The 21,238-nt window shown below is 42.5% G+C and overlaps 2 protein-coding genes across 2 annotated transcripts; one reads left to right on the top strand and one right to left on the bottom strand.

Moving 5' to 3' along the window:
- Positions 1-1,568: 1,568 nt before the first annotated feature.
- LOC308286195 (rano class II histocompatibility antigen, B alpha chain-like) lies at positions 1,569-6,981 on the bottom strand (the record flags this gene model as incomplete). The annotated part of the gene is made up of 3 exons (XM_080727155.1): positions 1,569-1,678; positions 2,328-2,609; positions 6,795-6,981. The coding sequence occupies 3 exons, from the start codon at positions 6,979-6,981 to the stop codon at positions 1,569-1,571; spliced, it is 579 nt and encodes a 192-aa protein (XP_080583281.1).
- A 2,541-nt stretch (positions 6,982-9,522) lies between these two features.
- Positions 9,523-19,373, top strand: LOC308286194 (H-2 class II histocompatibility antigen, I-E beta chain-like; the record flags this gene model as incomplete). Its single annotated transcript, XM_080727154.1, has 5 exons — positions 9,523-9,715; positions 10,745-10,928; positions 15,169-15,236; positions 16,393-16,506; positions 19,345-19,373. 5 exons carry the CDS (start codon positions 9,523-9,525, stop codon positions 19,371-19,373), a joined length of 588 nt encoding a protein of 195 aa, XP_080583280.1.
- Between the last annotated feature and the right edge of the window lie 1,865 nt (positions 19,374-21,238).

Below are 21,238 nucleotides of genomic sequence, written 5' to 3'. Positions count from 1 at the left end.
CTTTATTTTATTTTTTCCGTTTATTTACTTTTTACCTGTTTGAGGTTCTTTGAAAAAAAAATTACATTTTGTTATAGAATCGTAAAAACAGTGTGAAGCTGAGTTAACACACACTATGCTGCATGCAAAACAACGTTTGTGACCACATTCCAATGCTTTATGTCACACATGGGGGACCTGGTAGTTTCTGAATATATTTGAAGAAGATATGCTCATTTGAAAGGTCAGAATTCCGAAAGGTGAGAAAATGCCTTGTGATGAAACGGCACTTTTAGCAGTTAGCATTACCAGACCCCCTCAGGGTCTGGTAATGGGTGTGAAGAATAAGTTAAAGCCAGGTACACACAGCAAGATATTTGAAGTGTCGGGAGTCATCGGATCGTTCAGTATTTCACACTACTCTTTCTTAGTCTACTAGTCTCTTCTTGAAATCGGCTGTCATAATATCGTTGTGGTTTTCACTACACGACTGATCGCTGATAAGGGATCACACATTGCAGGACATTTCACAGGAAGCAAAGCCGAATTGTATCCTATTGGGTGGTATTTTAGTCTGTGTTTCTGGCCAATGGGATGGAGTGTTGTTGGGGAATCGACATTAGCAGCATGAAGCTCAGGGATTGGTTGAGAGGGATGTTTTGGTGTGTGATGCTGGGAGTTTGCAAAACATTGGCGAGCAAAGCCTGATCTGGCGTAAGATCATAAGCATAAATGTAACAAATATCTTGCAGTGTACCAGCCCTTACTAAACCCCTAACCACTCTTCTAACCACCAGTGGTTATAGGGTTGACTGAGTTAACAACCTATTGTTCACCAACATAACCAGGCCCAGAGAGGTGCTAAAAATCCCAAGACTACCTGGCTGCAGCCACTAGGGTCCTGTTGAGGTCCACGGGAGACAGGAACCTCAACAAGTGGCAGAAAGTGACCTCACACCTCTTTCTTGCTCTACCCCATGGAGGTTAAGTTTAGGGTTAGGGGTAGAGTTGGGTTGTCTAAAAGATAACATGTACACATAGCGACAATGCGGCTCAAAGGGACTGTAGTGCCTTGGACTGCAAGGCAGAGACGTCACGTGACCTCCACAAGCGGCATGAAGTCACTTGCGCACTGTGAGGTCACTTCCTGCCACTTGTTGAGGTTCCTGTCTCCCGTGGACCTCAACAGGACCCTAGTGTCTGCAGCCAGGTGCTGCTCAAAAATCCTGTGTTTGTTTTAGGGTTGAACTTACTGAATTGATCACAAATGACCAGTTATAGCAGGGGGTGTTAAATGTGTTACAGGTGTAGTGTTTTGGGGAGTGTGTCTCATTTTCCACTGGCTTATAAATATGTTATAGCCTCCATCGCTTTAAACATCTTATGATTGTAATCAATTTCTTTCACAACACTCTGAAATGTAGGTGAATGATATTATAGCCTATTCTTTCAGGAATTTGACTGTGGCATGAACACATTTTAGATTAAACATATTCTGCTGAGATTTTCTCTCTAAAATCACTATTGTGCAAACATGGGAAGACCCACTGTGCTGGATCACATGGGCCAAATGAATATTTCTTAAGACTTTAGTTGCCCTTGTTTCCTTTGATGAGGAAGAAGGTTCCCATGGCAACCCCCAGCAGACCCAGGGTCAGCCCCACCCCACAGTAAACAGCTGGACCCATGCTGGGTGGAGCTGGGATGTGATGGTCCACATCTGGAGAGAAACACACACACACACACACACACGCACGCACGCACGCACGCACGCACACACGCACGCACGCACGCACACATGATACACACACATGTTACACAATACATGACTCATACATGTTACAAGTGTTTGTTTCATTTTAATTCAAACTTCTTGTCTGTCTGTCATTTCTTTTTTTTCTTTCTTGAAATGAATAAATTAATTGTTAAATTGTTAAATTATGCCACTAGATGGAGCCAGATCCCCACCGTACAATGCCACCATTTACCCTGCACTGTATTGCCTGTGGGTGCATGTGCTCGACTATAAGCAGGAAGTTGTGAGAAATGATCCTGTATAGCTTAAAGCTAATGTTAGCGGATCATAATTTGGCCATTTAGGCATGAAAAGAAGTTGCTTTCTGCCATAAAAACATACATCAGAGAAAAAGAGCTTTAAAGTCAGCATGATGCATTGGATTAAATGGAGGAATACGGCGGTGCGATGTTGTCAACGTGTATGTAAACAAATCGTGGTCAACGGCCAACATCCACGGGTTGGCCCGTTACGGTAAAGCTTAATAGGGTTACTGTAAATACAGTTCGGCATAAAAAGAGTGTTAATTATGGATATCAGGACATGTTCTTACCCCACATCATGGTGTCAGGTTTGGGCAGTGATGTGTGGTTGACCCTACAGCTGTAGATGTCTCCCTGCTCTGGTGTGAACTTCAGACTGGAGAACTGGTAGAAGGTTCTGTCATCTTTGATGTACGGGACGCTGGAGGTGATGTTGGTGGTCAGGTTGAGGTTGTTCCTGGTCCAGGTGATGTGGACCGGGACAGGGTAGAAGCCTGTCACACGGCAGATGAGAACGTTGTCCACTCCCAGCTCCACCTCGTGCTTGGTGTAGAGGTTGCCGTGAGGAGCTTCTAGAAGACAAATGAAGGACACAAAGACTCAGGGTCAGCCACACACTGAACTGGTCTTGGATCTGAAACACAACTGTTTTTTTTTGTTTTTTGTTTTTTTATGTAAAAAAAAATATATATATATTTTCACCTTTTTACTACTTTTAAATGGTTTATTGTGTTCCTAGTGCCCATGAAATTAACGGATTATAAAGTCCACGATGCCAGTCTCAGGTTGGCATCACCCCCGTTATCTTATTTTGAAGGCCAGAAGTCCACAGCGCAAACACTTCCGGTCTGACGTCATCGCGTCCTGCGCCGGAACCGATCGTTGTCCACGTGGAGTTGTGTAATGGCGGACCGGAGCTTTTATCCATGTGTAACATAAGCGAGCATCTGCCTCCATCCTAGCTTCTAAAGTGTAGTTTTGAGATAATGGACATTAAAGATGAGATCCCCCGTCCACCTCAATGTTATGGATGGGACTATTTTGTGCTCGTGGAGCCGTGATGATGCGAAATCAGCGACGGATTTCGTCTCCGGACCTCCGGCCATTCTTCTCGGTAATGTATCCGCCGTTACAGTAATATATTACTTTTCACGAGTATACTCGGGATTGGCACTCCAGGTACTCGAGTACTTTTCACGAGTCTTCGCGGGATTGGCACTATATGAGTTAAATAAAGAATTTAAAAAATCGGTTTCTTGTACTTAAAGGACAACTTTGTTTTTTTACAACAAGGGTTCATATTTTAGATTGTAATTAGAGAAAAGAAAAAGTGAGTTTTAAAATGTTTTCATTTGCTTCGTTCTATTGTTTTATCGCGTTTACCGTGCTAAAATGTGGGGCATGCGTACGGATGGGGGCATGTGTACAAGTGGCTAAATATGTCTTTTTAGACACAATAAGCCAGCAGTTTCTTTATTGCTATTTACAGTAACACTTCTAGCCCCCATAAGTCATATCCAACCATGAAAGGTTGCATTGTATCTTGGGAATGGGCTTATTCTGGGTAAAATGACATATTTAGCCACTTGTACGCATGCCCCCAACCACTGAAATAAACATCTCTAAAACAATAGAAAGAAGTAAATGAAATACTTTTAACACTCATATTTTATATTCTTTAATTAAAAACTAAAATATGAACCCTTGTTGTAAAAAACTAAAGTTGTCCTTTAACGACTAATAGTTCTAAGAGCGACAGCACATACAGTAGGCCTACACTGTGCAGGTAAGGTAAATCTGGAAAGGCCGGTCTTGCATAACCTCATACTAAACCTGACTCTAAACAATACAACAGTGCATTAGCAAGCAATGGTGAGTATCAGTAAGCTATACGAGAGGTTGATATTCCTGGATTCAATCAGATATCAGGGCAAAATTACATCAGTCAAGAGGGTTTCACACAGTTTTTTCACACAGTTTTTTTTTATTATATCTGTCTGGACAGTGGAATTATACTCAGACCAAACATTGTGTGTGTGTGTGTGTGTGTGTGTGTGTGTGTGTGTGTATGTGTGTGTGTGTGTGTGTGTGTGTGTGTGTGTGTGTGTGTGTGTGTGTGTGTGTGTGTGTGTGTGCTAATGTGCGTGTGTGTGTGTGCTAATGTGCGTAGTGCGTGCGTGCGTGCGTGCGTGCGTACTGTACGTGTGTCGCAGAGATGGGCGAAAATACATTGAAAAGTATTTTGATACAAAATACAAATACTGGGTCAAAAAATGTATCAAAATACAAAATATAAATACAGGCCAGAGAAATGTATTTAAGATTCAAATATGTATTTTGTATTTTGAAAATACATAAATACTTTTTATAAAAATTGATGCAATGATTAGTAATTTTATAGATTGACTGCCAAGTATTACATTAATTGCCTGTCAGAATTTCGAAGAATAAAGTGCCTTCCAGAAGATACGCGGTCACCGCCTCCTAGTAATTCATTTTCAATGGGAGACGGGCGGCTATTTTGGCCGTGCGGAGAAGTTTTGGGGCGGCAAGGCGAGCGGGCACGGTCCCGTGAAATCCCCGCGAGCGTGCTCGTTTGTGCATGCATATGCAGGCAGCGATAGATGGATTGCGTTCATCTTTGTGAAATACAGTGTGGCGTTTACTCACTGAGCGAGTGTGTTTGTGTCTCACCGCAGTGCGGTAACCGCTGACCCAAGCGGCAGCCATAGCGGTGACAGCGTATCATGTGGAAGGCACTTAAAGGGATATTCCACTTTCAAAAAACTTTTTGTCATTGTATGGTCTAATCAGGCTTGTATGAACACCCTGACCAGTTTTTAATTTTCTTCATTCAGTATTTAGATATTTGATGTAAATGTTATCCGGCCCTCCAGGCTCAGGGCCTCTCCCCACACACACTCATTGTAACTTCAAACTCCATTTTAACCATGATAGATTCATTAAAAACACCCATTATTTTTTCTGGTGACTCATACTACCCTCCTAATACGTGAGCAGGCCGTGTTTTTTCCATAACGTTTTTCATTTATTTTTTATATATTTTTATTGTATTTAATCTTTTCCATTTTCCCAAAGAATTATTAAAAATACATGAAAAATGTTATGGAGAAAACACGGCCTGCTCACGTATTAGGAGGGTAGTATGAGTAACCATAAAAAATAATGGGTGTTTTGAATGAATCTATCATGGTTAAAATGGAGTTTGAAGTTACAATGAGTGTGTGTGGGGAGAGGCCCTGAGCCTGGAGGGCCGGATAACATTTACATCAAATATCTAAATACTGAATGAAGAAAATTAAAAACTGTTCAGGGTGTTCATACAAGCCTGATTAGACCATACAATGACAAAAAATCTTTTTTAAAGTGGAACATCCCTTTAAATTGAAGGCACTTAAAGTGAGTAAACACCACACGGTATTTCACAAAGATGAACACAATCCATCTCTCACTGCCCATGTACGCATGCACAAACGAGCACGCTCGCAGGGATTTTCACAGGACTGCGCCCGCTCGCCTCGCCGCCTCAAAACTTCGCTGCGCGGCAGAAATAACCGTCTGCCTCTCATTGAAAATTAATTACTAGGAGGCGGTGACTGCGTATCGTCTGGAACCCACTTTACCGTTATCTTGTAAAGGAACTATGGCATGAGACTGAATGCACAGGTGCCTCTGTGCCAATACTTCATAGAGTGCAAAACCGCTCTGCCAGCCTTATAATAATAACTAAAACTGCACTCTGTCGAGGTGCCAACGTGCGTCTTGTGCACGAGTAGGCCATGTATGGCCTGCTTGTGCGCCAGCAGAGGGCGCCATGAGGTGCGCTCAACACTGGCATGACCACTGGCGATACCAGTGATATCACCACTGACATCACCAGGAATGATGGTCCCTCATTGGCTGTTAATGATGATATTGCCAGAAATGCTGGTCCCTTATTGTGCTACGCGCTTAAACCAAGCCCCCAGAACCCTGGGGGCGCCCTGAAACCAAATGGAAATGGTGGCCGTTTTGAGGTACTGCAGTTGGGTCTACTCACATGAACGCGCGTCTAGGCTTCTTTGTATTGACGCGCGTTCATACCGGAAGTGCTCGTTCATGAAGCGCGTCCATGAACACAAATTATGACGCAAAACGCGTCACAGTGGCCCCACTACGTCACGGTTTTACTAGCCGGAAGGAGGGGTGAAAACGCCTCATGCGCTGGGTGAGCAACTCAATGCAAGTGGACGGGCGGGGATATCTGGTGTCCTCTCTATTCTTATTATAACTCTATGGCTTAAACACACACAGCTACCTACCTACCAACCTACACACATACATACGCAGATGAATGCAGTACTTGTGCGCAAGTAATTCAAAATTGTAATCATAATGCACTTTACAGCAAATTAGATTGAAAGAAAATGTGTCTTTTCCCCTACAGTTTAAACCTTTGTGAATGTTTAAAATGTGTCTGTTTGAGAATAAAATTAAATTAAAAAGTATTTTGTATTTCAAATACAGAAAATACTAGACCTGAAAGTATTTTGATACAAATTACATCAAATTTTTTCCGTCCCAGCCAAATACAAATTACAAAATACAAAAAAGTATTTCAAATACATGTATTTCAAATACTGCCCATCTCTGCGTGTGTGCAGGCGTGTTGCTGTTGTCTTATTTTTTACGGGGGGGGGGGGGGGCAACTATATGTTCAACAATGTACAATAAAAGGTATTGTATCATTTCTGTACCTTGTGTCAGTGGTGGGTTCTTCATGGCAGAGCGAATGATCTTCAGGTTGTATTTGCATTGCTCCTGCTGTCCCACAGCAAACGGATAACTCCAGGTGATTGGATCTACAAACGGAGGCACAGGCTCCTCCCCCTTCCCTTTGTTGAAGTCTGCGTACCACATCACTTCACCATCCAGTCCATACATCTCCTCTTTATCTGTGTTTTCATCTGGGTCTGAACAGCAATCGATCTGAGTATGCTTGTGGAAGACTGTAAAGAAAACAAAGTGAAATGCATTATAATTATGAGTAGGCCTATGTGTGTGTGTGTCACAAACACACACACACACACACACACACACACACACACACACACACACACACACACACACACACACACACACACACTGACATGTGTACACACTGACACGTGTTACATGGATACTTTTTAGAAGCTTGTCTAACACATCTTTGGACACTGCTCCTACATATTTTGCCGTAAGAACACGCACAGCGATACACAGTATCTCTAAAGTCATGTCATCAACATGGATCTGTCCCATTTCCCATAATCCCTCCTGATTGGCTACGATTGCCTTCTAAAGTTTGTGTATGCGAGTGACGGTAGCTTATCTCCCGATTAGTGAGTCTTACTCATAGCACAGTCTGCAGAGCATGTTTCACTGCACACGTGACTAATACAACCTCTTTGAATTAATTAATTAATGTATTCATTCACACACACGCGCACACACACACACACACACACACACACACACACACACACACACACGCACACACACACACACACACACACACACACACACACACACACACACACACGCGCACACACACACACAGAGCTGGTTAAACATGTTGCCCCATGCTAGATGCAGAATAGATATGCCTCATGCTAGATGCAGAATAGATAGTAGTTACACCATAAAAATGCTAATATACAGCATATGATTTGTGAATAACACAAACGGGCTTCACAGTTATGTCAGGTGTGTTCATATGCTAATGGTGATGCGATTTCAGATCAATTGCTCCAGCCACTGAGGAGAAACGCTGTGACAGACAGACACTCAGACAGACAGACAGACAGACAGACAGACACTCACTCAGACAGACAGACAGACATTCGCAAAATTATAGTATAGATGGTAACAGTAAAATAAAAATGCATATTTGTTATAATAACCAAAGTGATGTACTTACTGCCTGGGATTGCTTTGATACCAAGAGAGGAGAGGATGAGGAGGGTGGCTGTAATCTTCATCATGTTAAAGTGAATTTAATGAATCAGAATAAACAGATGATAATAAACAAGGTGTTTACTTCAACAGGAGCTCTGGAGTCTGAATGACAAGGACGTAGGGTTTGTTCTGTACTTTAGAGAAATCAGCCAATCAGATTAAAGATATGCTGTTACATCATCTGTGTCCAGGAAGACGACTGTCTAGAATATTGAAGGTAAACATAAAGAGAACAAGGAAGGAAGAAAGAAAGAAAGAAAGAAAGAAAGAAAGAAAGAAAAAAAATAAGTGTTATAAAGTACAGATGCCTTATATGGAAGGGAATCTATATTATTTTCATGTATCCTGGTATAGCAAGATAATGCAGTCTAGTCTACTTTACAGATATAAATAGAATTCAATAGGTAACAAAATGCAGTATAACAACACACGTGGCTTGCTTTTAACAAATTCCTCATGTTGTCTCATGGCTGCCACAGGGTCTCTCGTAGTCCTTATGTGTCAGGAGATTATCCTTAGGCACCCTGATCCATATGGGACTCACAAGACCATTTGGATGTAACAAAATCCTGTTTTGGCATCTACAGTACAACTACATTTCAAGAACGGGGGTCCCAGCTTAATTTACAGTACACTAATTAGACCGAATAAGCCGTAATAAGAGATTTTCTGCTCACAGTCAAACAGACAGACAGACAGACAGACAGACAGACAGACAGACAGACAGACAGACAGACAGTCAGACAGACAGACAGACAGACAGACAGACAGACAGACAGACAGACAGACAGACAGACAGACAGACAGACAGACATTATGGTACAGAAAATATACTGCTCAAAGAAATTAAAGGAACAAAATGTTCTCTTAATTTATTTTAGTATAGTATATTGTAGTACTGCTCTAATAAATTACGGGAACAAAAGTATATAACAGTGGAGATCACAACGTGATGTAGTTTTGGTTTGATGTCTGCCTGGTAACAAGTGACAAGAGTGAATATTGTTTTTTCATTGGTTGTCAGCGTTCAGTTCCACACCAGAATGTCAACCGATCAACACGACTTCAACTAAACTCTGAAACATCTCAACTCATCAACACTTCAACTGAACTCTGAACATCTCAACTCATCAACACTTCAACTAAACTCTGAAACATCTCAACTCATCAACACTTCAACTGAACTCTGAAACATCTCAACTCATCATGACTTCGACTAAACTCTGGCTCTGTGTTTCATTGTGTTTCATTTGTTTTCATGGAACAGGTAAACTGTTTTGAATAACAATTCATTTATTCAGTCTGTGTTATAGCAATAATAGAAATATGGGTTAGGGTTAATTAAAGGGTTAAAGGACTAATATGATAAACATGATTGTTGTTAACATTTTACATTTCTTATTTCCAGGTGCATTTCCATTCTGTATGGTGCATGAGTGTGTGTTTAACTCCAGTGAGCTGCAGGACCAACAGTACATAAACTCATATATGTTCAATCAAGAAGATGTTCTCAGGTGGGACAGCAGGGTGGGTCAGTATGTTGGCTACTCTGAGTTTGGTGTGAAGCAGGCAGAGGCCTGGAATAAAAATCCTGCAGCACTGGCTAGGGCAATAGCAAACCGAGAGGCTGTCTGCAAACGCACCGTTGAGTTCTACTTCTCCAATGTTCTGGACAGGAGAGGTGAGCTGATCTCAGAACAGCACTCAACACTCATCACCTCATAAACAATAACATGTAATAATAATAATTACTATTCACAGGTGATTGATGTTTACATTGATCTTCTATTATAAAACATTACTTTAAGTGTTAAAAACACTTCACATCCTCTCGAGTAAACTTTTAAGACGGCATCTTGAATTGAAATGTAGATGTACATCCTTTAGACCACTGTTTCCTAAACGGTGTGTCTTTTTTTTGTGTCACTTAACTTTTTAATTTTTAATTATTTCTAAAATATTTTCAAAAAACAATTCAAAAATTTCACGTGTGAATGTGAATAAAAGAAAAATCGAAGAAATTCCACAAATTAGTAAACAAATGTTTAAGAATTAGTGAAAATAGCTGATCTACAAGCTCACAGTGGCACTTAGCGATTTCTTCTAAAACATCTAATCTCTCTTTTGGGTCTCGACCAGAAAAGTTTAGGAGCCGCTGCTTTAGACCTCTGGCATTGGTATTCTTTACTCATTATAGTGTAGACAATAAGTGCAGTATTTAAATCCTTACATTTCATAAATATAAAAACACACATTAAATTGTAAACCTGAATTTGAGATAATTCAAGTCAAATAATCATCATCATCATTATTCTGGTTATGATTATGACCTTAAAGGAGTTTGTCACCCCCAAAATGACTTTTTTTCTATTGATTAGTCACGTCATGGAGAGTAGAGTTCAATAATATTTTTTGGTTTTTGTCGCATTCCTAAGACAAAAATTTGATTTGAGTAAATCTACCCCCATTGATTCCGGATGGTGACCCGTTTCGAAACGGGTCACCATCCGGAATCAATGGGGGTACATTTATTGTTATCACATTTTTGTCTTAGGAATGTGACAAAAACCAAAAAATATTATTGAACTCTACTCTCCATGGCGTGACTAATCAATAGAAAAAAAGTCATTTTGGGGGTGAACTACTCCTTTAATAGTTTTTTATTTTTATTTTGTTTCCTTTTTTTTTAAATGATTTAATTTTCCCCCAGTGGAGCCCTATGTGAGACTGACCTCGGCGACGCCTTTTGATCCCACACACACACACATGCTGGTGTGCAGCAGCTACGACTTCTACCCCAAACGCATCATCGTCACCTGGCTGAGAGACGGAGAGCCTGCCACCTCTGATGTCACCAGCACCGATGAGGAGGCTGATGGAGACTGGTACTACCAGTACCACTCCTACCTGGAGTACACACCCAGGTACACACCTAATAGACACCTACACATAGAAATACACACCTCTACTGGTACTACCAGTACCACTCCTACCTGGAGTACACACCCAGGTACACACCTAATAGACACCTACACATAGAAATACACACCTCTACTGGTACTACCAGTACCACTCCTACCTGGAGTACACACCCAGGTACACACCTAATAGACACCTACACATAGAAATACACACCTCTACTGGTACTACCAGTACCACTCCTACCTGGAGTACACACCCAGGTACACACCTAATAGACACCTACACATAGAAATACACACCTCTACTGGTACTACCAGTACCACTCCTACCTGGAGTACACACCCAGGTACACACCTAATAGACACCTACACATATAAATACACACCTCTACTGGTACTACCAGTACCACTCCTACCTGGAGTACACACCCAGGTACACACCTAATAGACACCTACACATATAAATACACACCTCTACTGGTACTACCAGTACCACTCCTACCTGGAGTACACACCCAGGTACACACCTAATAGACACCTACACATAGAAATACACACCTCTACAGGTACTACCAGTACCACTCCTACCTGGAGTACACACCCAGGTACACACCTAATAGACACCTACACATAGAAATACACACCTCTACTGCTACTACCAGTACCACTCCTACCTGGAGTACACACCCAGGTACACACCTAATAGACACCTACACATAGAAATACACACCTCTACTGGTACTACCAGTACCACTCCTACCTGGAGTACACACCCAGGTACACACCTAATAGACACCTACACATAGAAATACACACCTCTACTGGTACTACCAGTACCACTCCTACCTGGAGTACACACCCAGGTACACACCTAATAGACACCTACACATAGAAATACACACCTCTACTGGTACTACCAGTACCACTCCTACCTGGAGTACACACCCAGGTACAGACCTAATAGACACCCACACATAGAAATACACACCTCTACTGGTACTACCAGTACCACTCCTACCTGGAGTACACACCCAGGTACACACCTAATAGACACAAATACACACCTCTACTCGTAGTACCAGTACCACTCCTACCTGGAGTACACACCCAGGTCAGTAGTACACCGTCCAGTACAGTGCAGACCATATGCAGTATAAACATATATAGCTCATTGGCTGCTACTGTTCATTGTCATGATGTGCCATTGCGGCAGCCAGGCATGTGCATGCATAGACATCAAAGGGGGCTTGAGCCCCTGCTCCAGACCATGGGTGCAGCATTTACTATGGTGAAAGAAACGCAAATGCCCTCCTTTCCATACTGTACCTGAAGGCAGCATTCAAGGTAATTGGCTTCTCCTTACTCTCCTGAACAGGCACGTGCACACTGCACAGTGCACACATAGACATCAAAGACATCACGCTCTGGCTTGATGTCCCTTTTATGCTCATATATGGAGATCCCTGTCCCGATGTCATCAATGGTAATGCCCATATACAGTATGGGCATGTTCTGACATCACATTGTTGACTATCATGCAGGGGTCTCCATATATGGGTAACTGGTCCGATATACAGCACTGGCCAGATGGCTGTCGCCCTGAGGCGTCTTACTAGTTATGCTTAGTTCAGTGTGACATCATGCATCGAAAATAGCAGACCTCCAAGCTCACAACGCGACACGTTGTGAGCTTGGAGGTCTGCTATTTTTGATATTTCCACCAAAAGGCCCTTTTAGACATTTCAGCCCCTGCCTCTCTAACATTCTCTGCGCGTGTCCCTGCTCCTGAAAGAAATGCCTTGTGTGTAGAAGACAATGCCGCACCTTGCATCTCCGGAAGCTTGATCATACTATCATACTCTGTTGGCGCAGCGTTGCGCTCCGGAAATAGCCAATCTACAGGCTCACCCCGCTCCCCGCTCGGGGTCCTCCCTCCCCACAAAAAGGTATGTTCTCCGCTCAACCAAAAAAAGGATCTACTGTATGTCCGTATAGTTATATGTTCCCAATTCAAAAGCGGGAAATGGTGTGACATCTGGGCACTAAGAACATGTGGGCAATCCTAATTTAGGTGCCCACTCATCCAGTTGTCCAGGTGCCCCTAGTGCCCAGATGTCTCCACCCCTAAGTGCATACTTTTCCAGGTGCCCACTTGTCCAAATGCCCTCATGTCCCTACCTAGTGCCCAGATGTCCAGGTGCCCACTCGTCTAGATTACCAGTCAAAACAAAAATATGTGCTAGTTGACCCACTAGTATTCGTAATTTCTTCCCATTATGTTCTGGTGTGTTTTTTGTTTATGTTTCTTGCATTTTTGGATGAGCAGGGAACATAGAACCTTTTTTTAGTTGAGTGGGGAACATAGAACCTTTTTTGTAGCCCGGGATCAAACTTAGGATCCCTCCGTGTTCAAAGACGGCAACTCTACCCCTGAGCCACTGCCGAGGGTGAGTGTGTTTTCGCTTCAGGCCTCCCCGTTGCGTTCAGGGTCAAACGCTGTTCTGTCACCCATGTTCATTAAAGTCTCATTTAATCCAAGCCTCATTACGTCTCACTGCTGACACCATCAAATGTCTTCAAACAAGCGTCGGTCATGTGATCAAACTGGTTCAGGTTGAAACCTGAACTTACCACTGAAGCCTCTTGCAAACTCCCCAAACTGTATACTGTATACTTCACCATTCACTGAATGGGAAGTACTAACACTTCCCTCTGCTTGCCATTCTGTTCCCTCTGTTTTGGACACTCAATCAGGAGTATTGTTTAGAGAGGTGTCATCAGTTACAAGTGGCAGACAATCGGAGAGCGTTAGAAACAAGGCCTGCTGTGGTGGGTGTTAGTAAGAGGTGAGAAATGTGTCAGTGGTTCACTACTCAATCTTACCCAAATTGATATTTTATTTGGCCGTGGATGGACCCCACCATCAGAAAGTATTTTTGGCCAGGGACCCCCAGAAGTGAAGATTTGTGTAAAGAATAAAACATAAAAATATGTTTCCCAAACACTTTCAAGATTTTTCAAAAAAATAGCAGATGTACAAGTTCACAGTGCGGCACGAAGTGACATGCTGTGAGCTTGCATATCTGCTCATTTTGAATAGCCAACGGGTACAATAATGTGGATAAAGTGGACGAAATGATTATGATAACTAGAAGCAGTGCTCTTCCGAGCACAGGTCTCCACCAGGCCACACAAATCGGCCTGTTATAGCGCCACCATGAGGCTGATTTAAAAAATGTGGGGCAGAGGTTCTGAATTAGCATCCAGGGAGTGTGTGTGCTCAGTTTGGCAGCGATCGGGCCAACGGCGCCGGAGATTAGCTGGTAACAACCAGGCCACACAAATCGGCCTGTTATAGCGCCACCATGAGGCTGATTTGAAAAATGTGGGGCAGAGGTTCTAGATTGGCATCCAGGGAGTGTGTGTGCTCAGTTTGGCAGCGATCGGGCCAACGGTGACTGAGATTAGCTGTTCACAAACTGCGAGGACGCACGGACGCACGGACGGACGGACGGACGGACGGAGGGGAAAACATACTCTCCCTCAGCCTTCGGCTGGTGGAGACAATAATGTATTAGCACATTTAGCTGGGGACCCCCCTGGAACCCCTTCAAGGACCCCTGGGGGTCCCCAGCGCTGTAAGTAGACCAGAGGTTAGAGAAGTGGACTAGTAGCCTGAAGGCTGCTGGTTCCAAACCCTGGACAGATGAACCACTGTCTGTCAAAATGACAGAATGACAAGCAGTGGGCTGTCAGATCAGATGTCTGTCAAAATGACAAGCAGAGGGCTGTCAGATCAAATGGCAGCTAGAAGCTAGAAATAGTATTCTATTTTATTGTGTCATCATTAACATAATTAATAAACACATAATAAACTAGTACTCTATGCAATGTTATTGTATTCTATTCTATTCCATGTTGTATTCTAATTTATACAGTATAGTATAGTATTCTATTCTATGGTTTTCTATTCTATTCTATTCTGATAAGTAGCCTAGTATTGTATTGTGTTGTATTCTAATTCATAAAGCAGTATTTTATTATAATTCTAACACAAACACATCCATCCATTTCTAAAGAACATTTTGGAGTCAATATAGTGTAATAAACTAAAGTGTGTGTGTGTGTGTGTGTGTGTATGTGTGTGTGTGTGTGTGTGTGTGTGTGTGTGTGTGTGTGTGTGTGTGTGTGTGTGTGTGTGTGTGTGTTACAGATCAGGAGAGAAGATCTCCTGCATGGTGGAACACTCCAGCCTGACCGCGCCCATGTTTGTGGACTGGGGTCAGTCACTCTACTGTAACCTACTGTACTTTAACTGGTCTCTACTGTAACCTACTGTACTGTACTGTACGGTACGGTATGGTACGGTACTGTACTGTACTGTACTGTACGGTACGGTACGGTACGGTACGGTACGGTACGGTACGGTACAGTACGGTACGGTATACGGTACAGTACCGTACTGTACTGTACTGTACTGTACTGTACTGTACTGTACTGTACTGTACGGTACGGTATGGTACAATATACGGTACAGTACGGTACTGTACAGTACTGTACTGTACTGTACTGTACTGTACTGTACGGTACGGTACGGTACGGTACGGTACGGTATGGTACAGTACGGTACGGTATACGGTACAGTACGGTACTGTACATTACTGTACAGTACCGTACTGTACTGTACTGTACTGTACTGTACTGTACTGTACTGTACTGTAGCTCTAACTGGTGTCTACTGTACTGTACTGTACTGTACTGTACTGTACTGTACTGTAGCTCTAACTGGTGTCTACTGTACTGTACTGTACTGTACTGTACTGTACTCTAGCTCTAACTGGTGTCTACTGTACTGTACTGTACTGTACTGTACTGTACTGTACTGTACTGCTCTAACTGGTGTCTACTGTACTGTACTGTACTGTACTGTACTCTAGCTCTAACTGGTGTCTACTGTACTGTACTGTACTGTACTGTACTGTACTCTAGCTCTAACTTGTGTCTACTGTACTGTACTGTACTGTACTCTAGCTCTAACTGGTGTCTACTGTACTGTACTGTACTGTACTCTAGCTCTAACTGGTGTCTACTGTACTGTACTGTACTGTACTGTACTGTACTGTACACTTGAATGCAGTATCTTATGTTGAAAGAATTGCCCTGTGTAGAAATCCATGCCGTTACACCACATCTCCTGTATTGACTTGATTATGCTTAGTTCAGTGTGGTATCAAACACCAAAAATAGAAGAATAGAAGCTACAAGCAATGCGTTGTGAGCTTGGAGGTCTGCTATTTCAGATATTTTCACCAAAAGGCCCTTTTAGAAAATCCAGACCCTGCCTCTCTAACATTCTCTGCACGTCCCTGCTCCCGGACAGCCTCTCTATGGCCACCAGACAGTTCTAATACTAGTATTTGGTTTGTTCTGTTCTCAGACGACTCCATGCTAGAGGCAGACAAGAACAGGATCGCCATTGGAACATCTGGACTGGTCCTGGGTGGGGTCTTGTTCCTGTCTGGGTTCATCTACTACCACTGGAAGAAACATGGTCAGATGTGGAACATGCACTCTCATCACACAAACACGTCGTGGTTTACACCCAGGCCTGTGGCCAGCCTAATCAGCGCTCTATGCCAGCTCCCTCTCATGCGCCTCTCTCCAATCTCATGCGCGCACATGATTTTTGCGGGTTTGGGGGTGATTTTAGTTGGTTTTAGTGGCTCATTAACTAACTAATATTAATAATTAAAACAATCCCTCCATTTCGGTGGCGCCCCCTTGAGATTGTGCTCTAAGGGTTCGCCTATACCGCTTATACCCTGTTTACACCCCAAGCTATTTAGAATGCTTTAGACCAGTGGTCCCCAAAGTTTTCAGGTCGGGACCCAAACTAGAGAGAATAGCAGATCAACAAGAAGCACAACACGTTGCTTTGTGCCACGTTGCCAGCTTGTAGATCGGCTATTTTCACAATTACTTAATTATCATTATTCATGGAATTTCTTGGATTAGTTTGTTTTAAACAGCAAAACATTATTATTTTTTAATCATCAACAAGCACTTGGAATTGTAGGAGTTGGCATTACATTTAGTTTGACTCGATCTATTCCATTGTGAAAATATTAGCCGATCTACATGCTCACAACGCCTCGCAATGCGAGGCGTTGTGAGCATGTAGATCGGCTACATTCACAATGTCTGCCTATAATATTTGACAATTTTACCAATGTTTGACCAGAGGTTCTAAAAAGGTCTTTAAAGTCCTTAAATTGTCACTTTAGAAATGTGCAGATACCCTGTATATCAGGGGTGCCCAAAAGGTAGATCGTGATCTACCAGTAGATCACCAAGGGTGTGCAGGTAGACCACATGACATGCCTCTAAAAATATATAATTAAAATATAAAAAGAATATGTCATCAAGAAGGGCCTGTCAGCTCCCTTCATGGCTTCTAAAGTAGGCAAACCTCCAATGCAATACTTTGTTCAAGAGTCAGTAGCATTACAAAGAACCCCAAAACCTAACACTTCCATACAGAATGGGATGAAGACATTTCTCCCTCAGGCCCTCAGCTAAAACATTTTGGATGGGTAGATCATGTTGAGCTAGTTTTAAAAGTAGATCTCACGTTAAAAAAGTGTGGGCACCCCTGCTGTATATATTTATAGTGTTGGTCTGTTTACTGTTGAGTGAGAAAACAATGTTAACATTTAGCTAAACACCTGGGAACCCCTCTGGGGGTCCCGACCCACTGGTTGAGAACCACTGTTGAAAGCTAACACGCTATGCTTTGTTTTCTATGATAACCATGTCTTGTTCATGTCTGTCTGTCTGTCTGTCTGTCTGTCTGTCTGTCTGTCTGTCAGGACGTGTTCTGGTGCCGACAACTGAAGGTGAGAATCTTAGGCTCCTCCCACAATTCCTCCTCTTACACAAGGAAGGTTAGGCAGGAACAGACAACACCCGGAAGTTGGCACACCATGGGACGCCGCATGGACGCCGCCATGACACTTTTGGGTGGCGGAAGTGACAAAGTGCTCATAGACGCTAATGTTATTTTGGGTGGCACTTCCGCCACCCAAAGTGTCATGGCGGATGGCCATGGAGCCTAAAACGCACTAAAATGACGTTGGTGACTCTTCTTGCTGAGACCTTCTTTGCTCTTACACACAATCACATGTTTATAATCACAGACATAGAAAGGTAGACGCCTCCTTCGTGCTCTGAGGTGTTCTGTATGCATCGAGGAACCAAGGGAATCTGCATTGCTTCCGCCTGAAATGCTTCCGCGTGTGTCACTCATACGCAGATAAAGTCTCGCTGTGATTGGCCAGTAGTCACTTTGACTAGCAGTGTTCCCTCGGTTTTATATAAAATAAAAATGTTTGTTTCAGGCATGAAGTTAATCATGCCTGAAACAAACACACATTCTATAAAGTGGTCTTGAGCCCCATGCCATTTTACTCGTCAGTAAAAGGTGTACCCTCCAGACATGAATGCAGCATTTATAGGGTGAAATGAAGACAAATCCCCCTCCTTTACATGCCTGACAGCAGCATTCAAGTGAATTGCCTTTTCTCAACTCTCCTGAACTTGAATGCAGTCTTTTATGTTGAAATATTTGCCCTTTGTGTGGAAATCCATGCCCGGCTTCTCCACATCTCCATTAAAGCGTGATTACACTTTGTTGAGCGTGATCCACAAACTGCACCGCGCTGCACAGCGCGACGCGGTGTGAGTTTGCACCATAACACCACGAAGCATATTGAGGCAAGCCATTAAATGTAAACCAAACCCAGCCGTGCACGCATCCAGGTGACAGATAAGGTATAATGTGTGGATATACAAAGTATCATTTCAATCGTATTAGTCAAGTAGGGGCCTATCTCTCTGTCTCTCTCTCTATCTCTCTCTCTCTGTTGGAGTGTAAAACAACCCTTTAAAACCTGGAATGCATTCATACTTTAACCATTATTGTATACTTTAACTATTAATAAATAACAGATCTAAATCAGTGGTTTTTAATCTTTTTCATGTCAAGGACCCCCGGGGACCCTCATCTCAAAATATGTTGTTCCAGGGACTCCCCAGAAGCAAATATTTGAGTTACAAATGTCTGCTTTAAAAATACATATTTAAAGATTTGTAGGCTACTCTGTGCCACACTGTGAGCTTATAGATCTGCTATTTGTTATTAAAGCATAACATAAAGGTTATAGTGGTTCCAGGTGGTAACGGGAGAGCATGTGGTGAGATGATACAGAGAGAGAAAATTAGCAAATATTTCACTTTGAGACGTAATAATAATCTGTGTTATCTATTCTTATTGGTTCATTGTCTTTTCACAGAACAACCTGTCATTCTAACTGCATGTTTATGTTTACAGAGATGCAGCCAGCTGTCGCTGCCACCTAGAGGAGAGAGGAAGAAGTACAAGTGTGTCCAATCAGCACAATGATGACTTAAAGGGCACTTTGGTAGAGGTTTGGGTTGTGTAGTTGCCTTGCTATAATAAACTATGATAATCGCCGTTTTATGACGTTAATCTGATGATGATGTCTAAGAAAGATTCATACAGTTTTAGTTGATCTCCAGTCCTCGGCAGCTCAGACTGCGAGCGGTTGGATTTATTGCTAAATCGCTTATTTGTATCACTCGACAATTCCTTCTTTTTGTTGTTGTTGTTGTTTTGTGTCTGTGACACTGCTGCAAAGAGGCAAACTCACAATAGACCCCTCCCATCTCCAGTCAACTCGGTAGATTTTTTTCCTTCTTTTTTGCCACTACTTGTTATTACTAGCGACTTTAAGCTCGATGATTTTCAGGACGGCAACGCCAGGCGGACTACGGCTGCTATGACGTAATCGCCGTAGCGATCAAAATGGTTAAGCAAAGCCTCGGCGGCGACGGGTTTCCACCCCTTTCACTGAACGCTTTGGTTCCCATGGCGACGCGTACACGCAGCAGACGGAGTAGGCGCTACGTGGGAAGGGACCGTCTGCCATAGTAGAGACGGCTGCTGCGACGGCAGGTTTATCTATCGAGCGCGGATCATTTCTGGTTACCGTTGTCATCTGCCGTTGCCGTTGCGTTGCTTAAGGTCGCTAATGGATGGAATAACATCACATTGCCATAAGAAAAGCACTCCTATGAAATTCCCCTTTAACATTACTGGTAGGCTAATACACATTTGTATGAAAGAGGGAGTGCGTTGGCCATGCTTGTGGAAACAAATAATGTACCATTAATTAGTGATATGATATGTGGTCGCTTTTAGTTTCAATCATAATATGCAATCATTTGTAATAACAAGTAAACATTTAAGAAGCTTGATCAATGTAATCATGAGTTGTTATATTGTTTGTTCAGTAGAAGGAGTCTCCTGCATGGCACTTCAGCTCTTCTAAAATTCATTTTCAGGTGTCAATTTCAGCCAATCAGGAGAGAGCACCCATAGGCCTCTATAAGCTTACATTTTATAATGTTCCAGTTAAAAGATAATCCTGTTCATTTCCTTAGTGTCATCACTTACAATTTCACTCATTTAACCTCTGTGAGTTCTCGCTCCTGATTGGACAAAATTGGTAACCTGTCCTGAAAATGCAATTTGTGTTTAATAAAGAGCTGGAGAGACAGCTAGGGAGACTCAAACACTCTATAGCAATGATTACTATCACAATATAGATATTTGTAATGCTTATTTGAATAATAAACCAATATAGGGGTGTGACAAAGAAAGCAGACAAAAATGTGTAATTCATATACTGTAGTTCAGGGGTCTTCAACAGGGGGTCCGGGACCCCTATAGGGGGTCCTCAGAGTTACTACAGGGGGTCCTCCAAATCTTGTGTGATAGAAACGTGTTTTTTCCCCCTTTTTATATTAACCACTTGAACCCTATAGCATCCATATTCTGAGAACTTCAGACACAAATAGCAGATCTAGAAGCGGCTGCGAGGAGTTGTGAGCTTGTAGATCGTCTATTTTTGGCAAAGATCTTTGGAGGGGTAAAAGAGCAGACTAAGTACATAGTGAAAGGTCAAGTTTATTAGGTATTGTCGGTTCAAGTGGTTAAATATCTGAAAACACAAATTGACATGAATACAAAATACACTGATGATTGTGCTGTCAAACAATGAAACTATATGGAATCTATGAACAGGTTGTGGGGGTCCCTGCTCCATCTCTCTCTCAAATAAGGGGTCCTTGGCCTGAAAACGTTGAAGACCCCTGCTGTAGTTGAATCATAGATTAATTCAGTTGTTGCCTTTATGTGTGTG

Source organism: Nannobrachium achirus (genome assembly GCF_963921795.1).
Source record: "Nannobrachium achirus genome assembly, chromosome: 5".
NCBI lineage: Eukaryota > Metazoa > Chordata > Actinopteri > Myctophiformes > Myctophidae > Nannobrachium > Nannobrachium achirus.
Note: the sequence above shows the minus strand (reverse complement) of the source record. Positions and strands in the feature narration are given on the sequence as shown.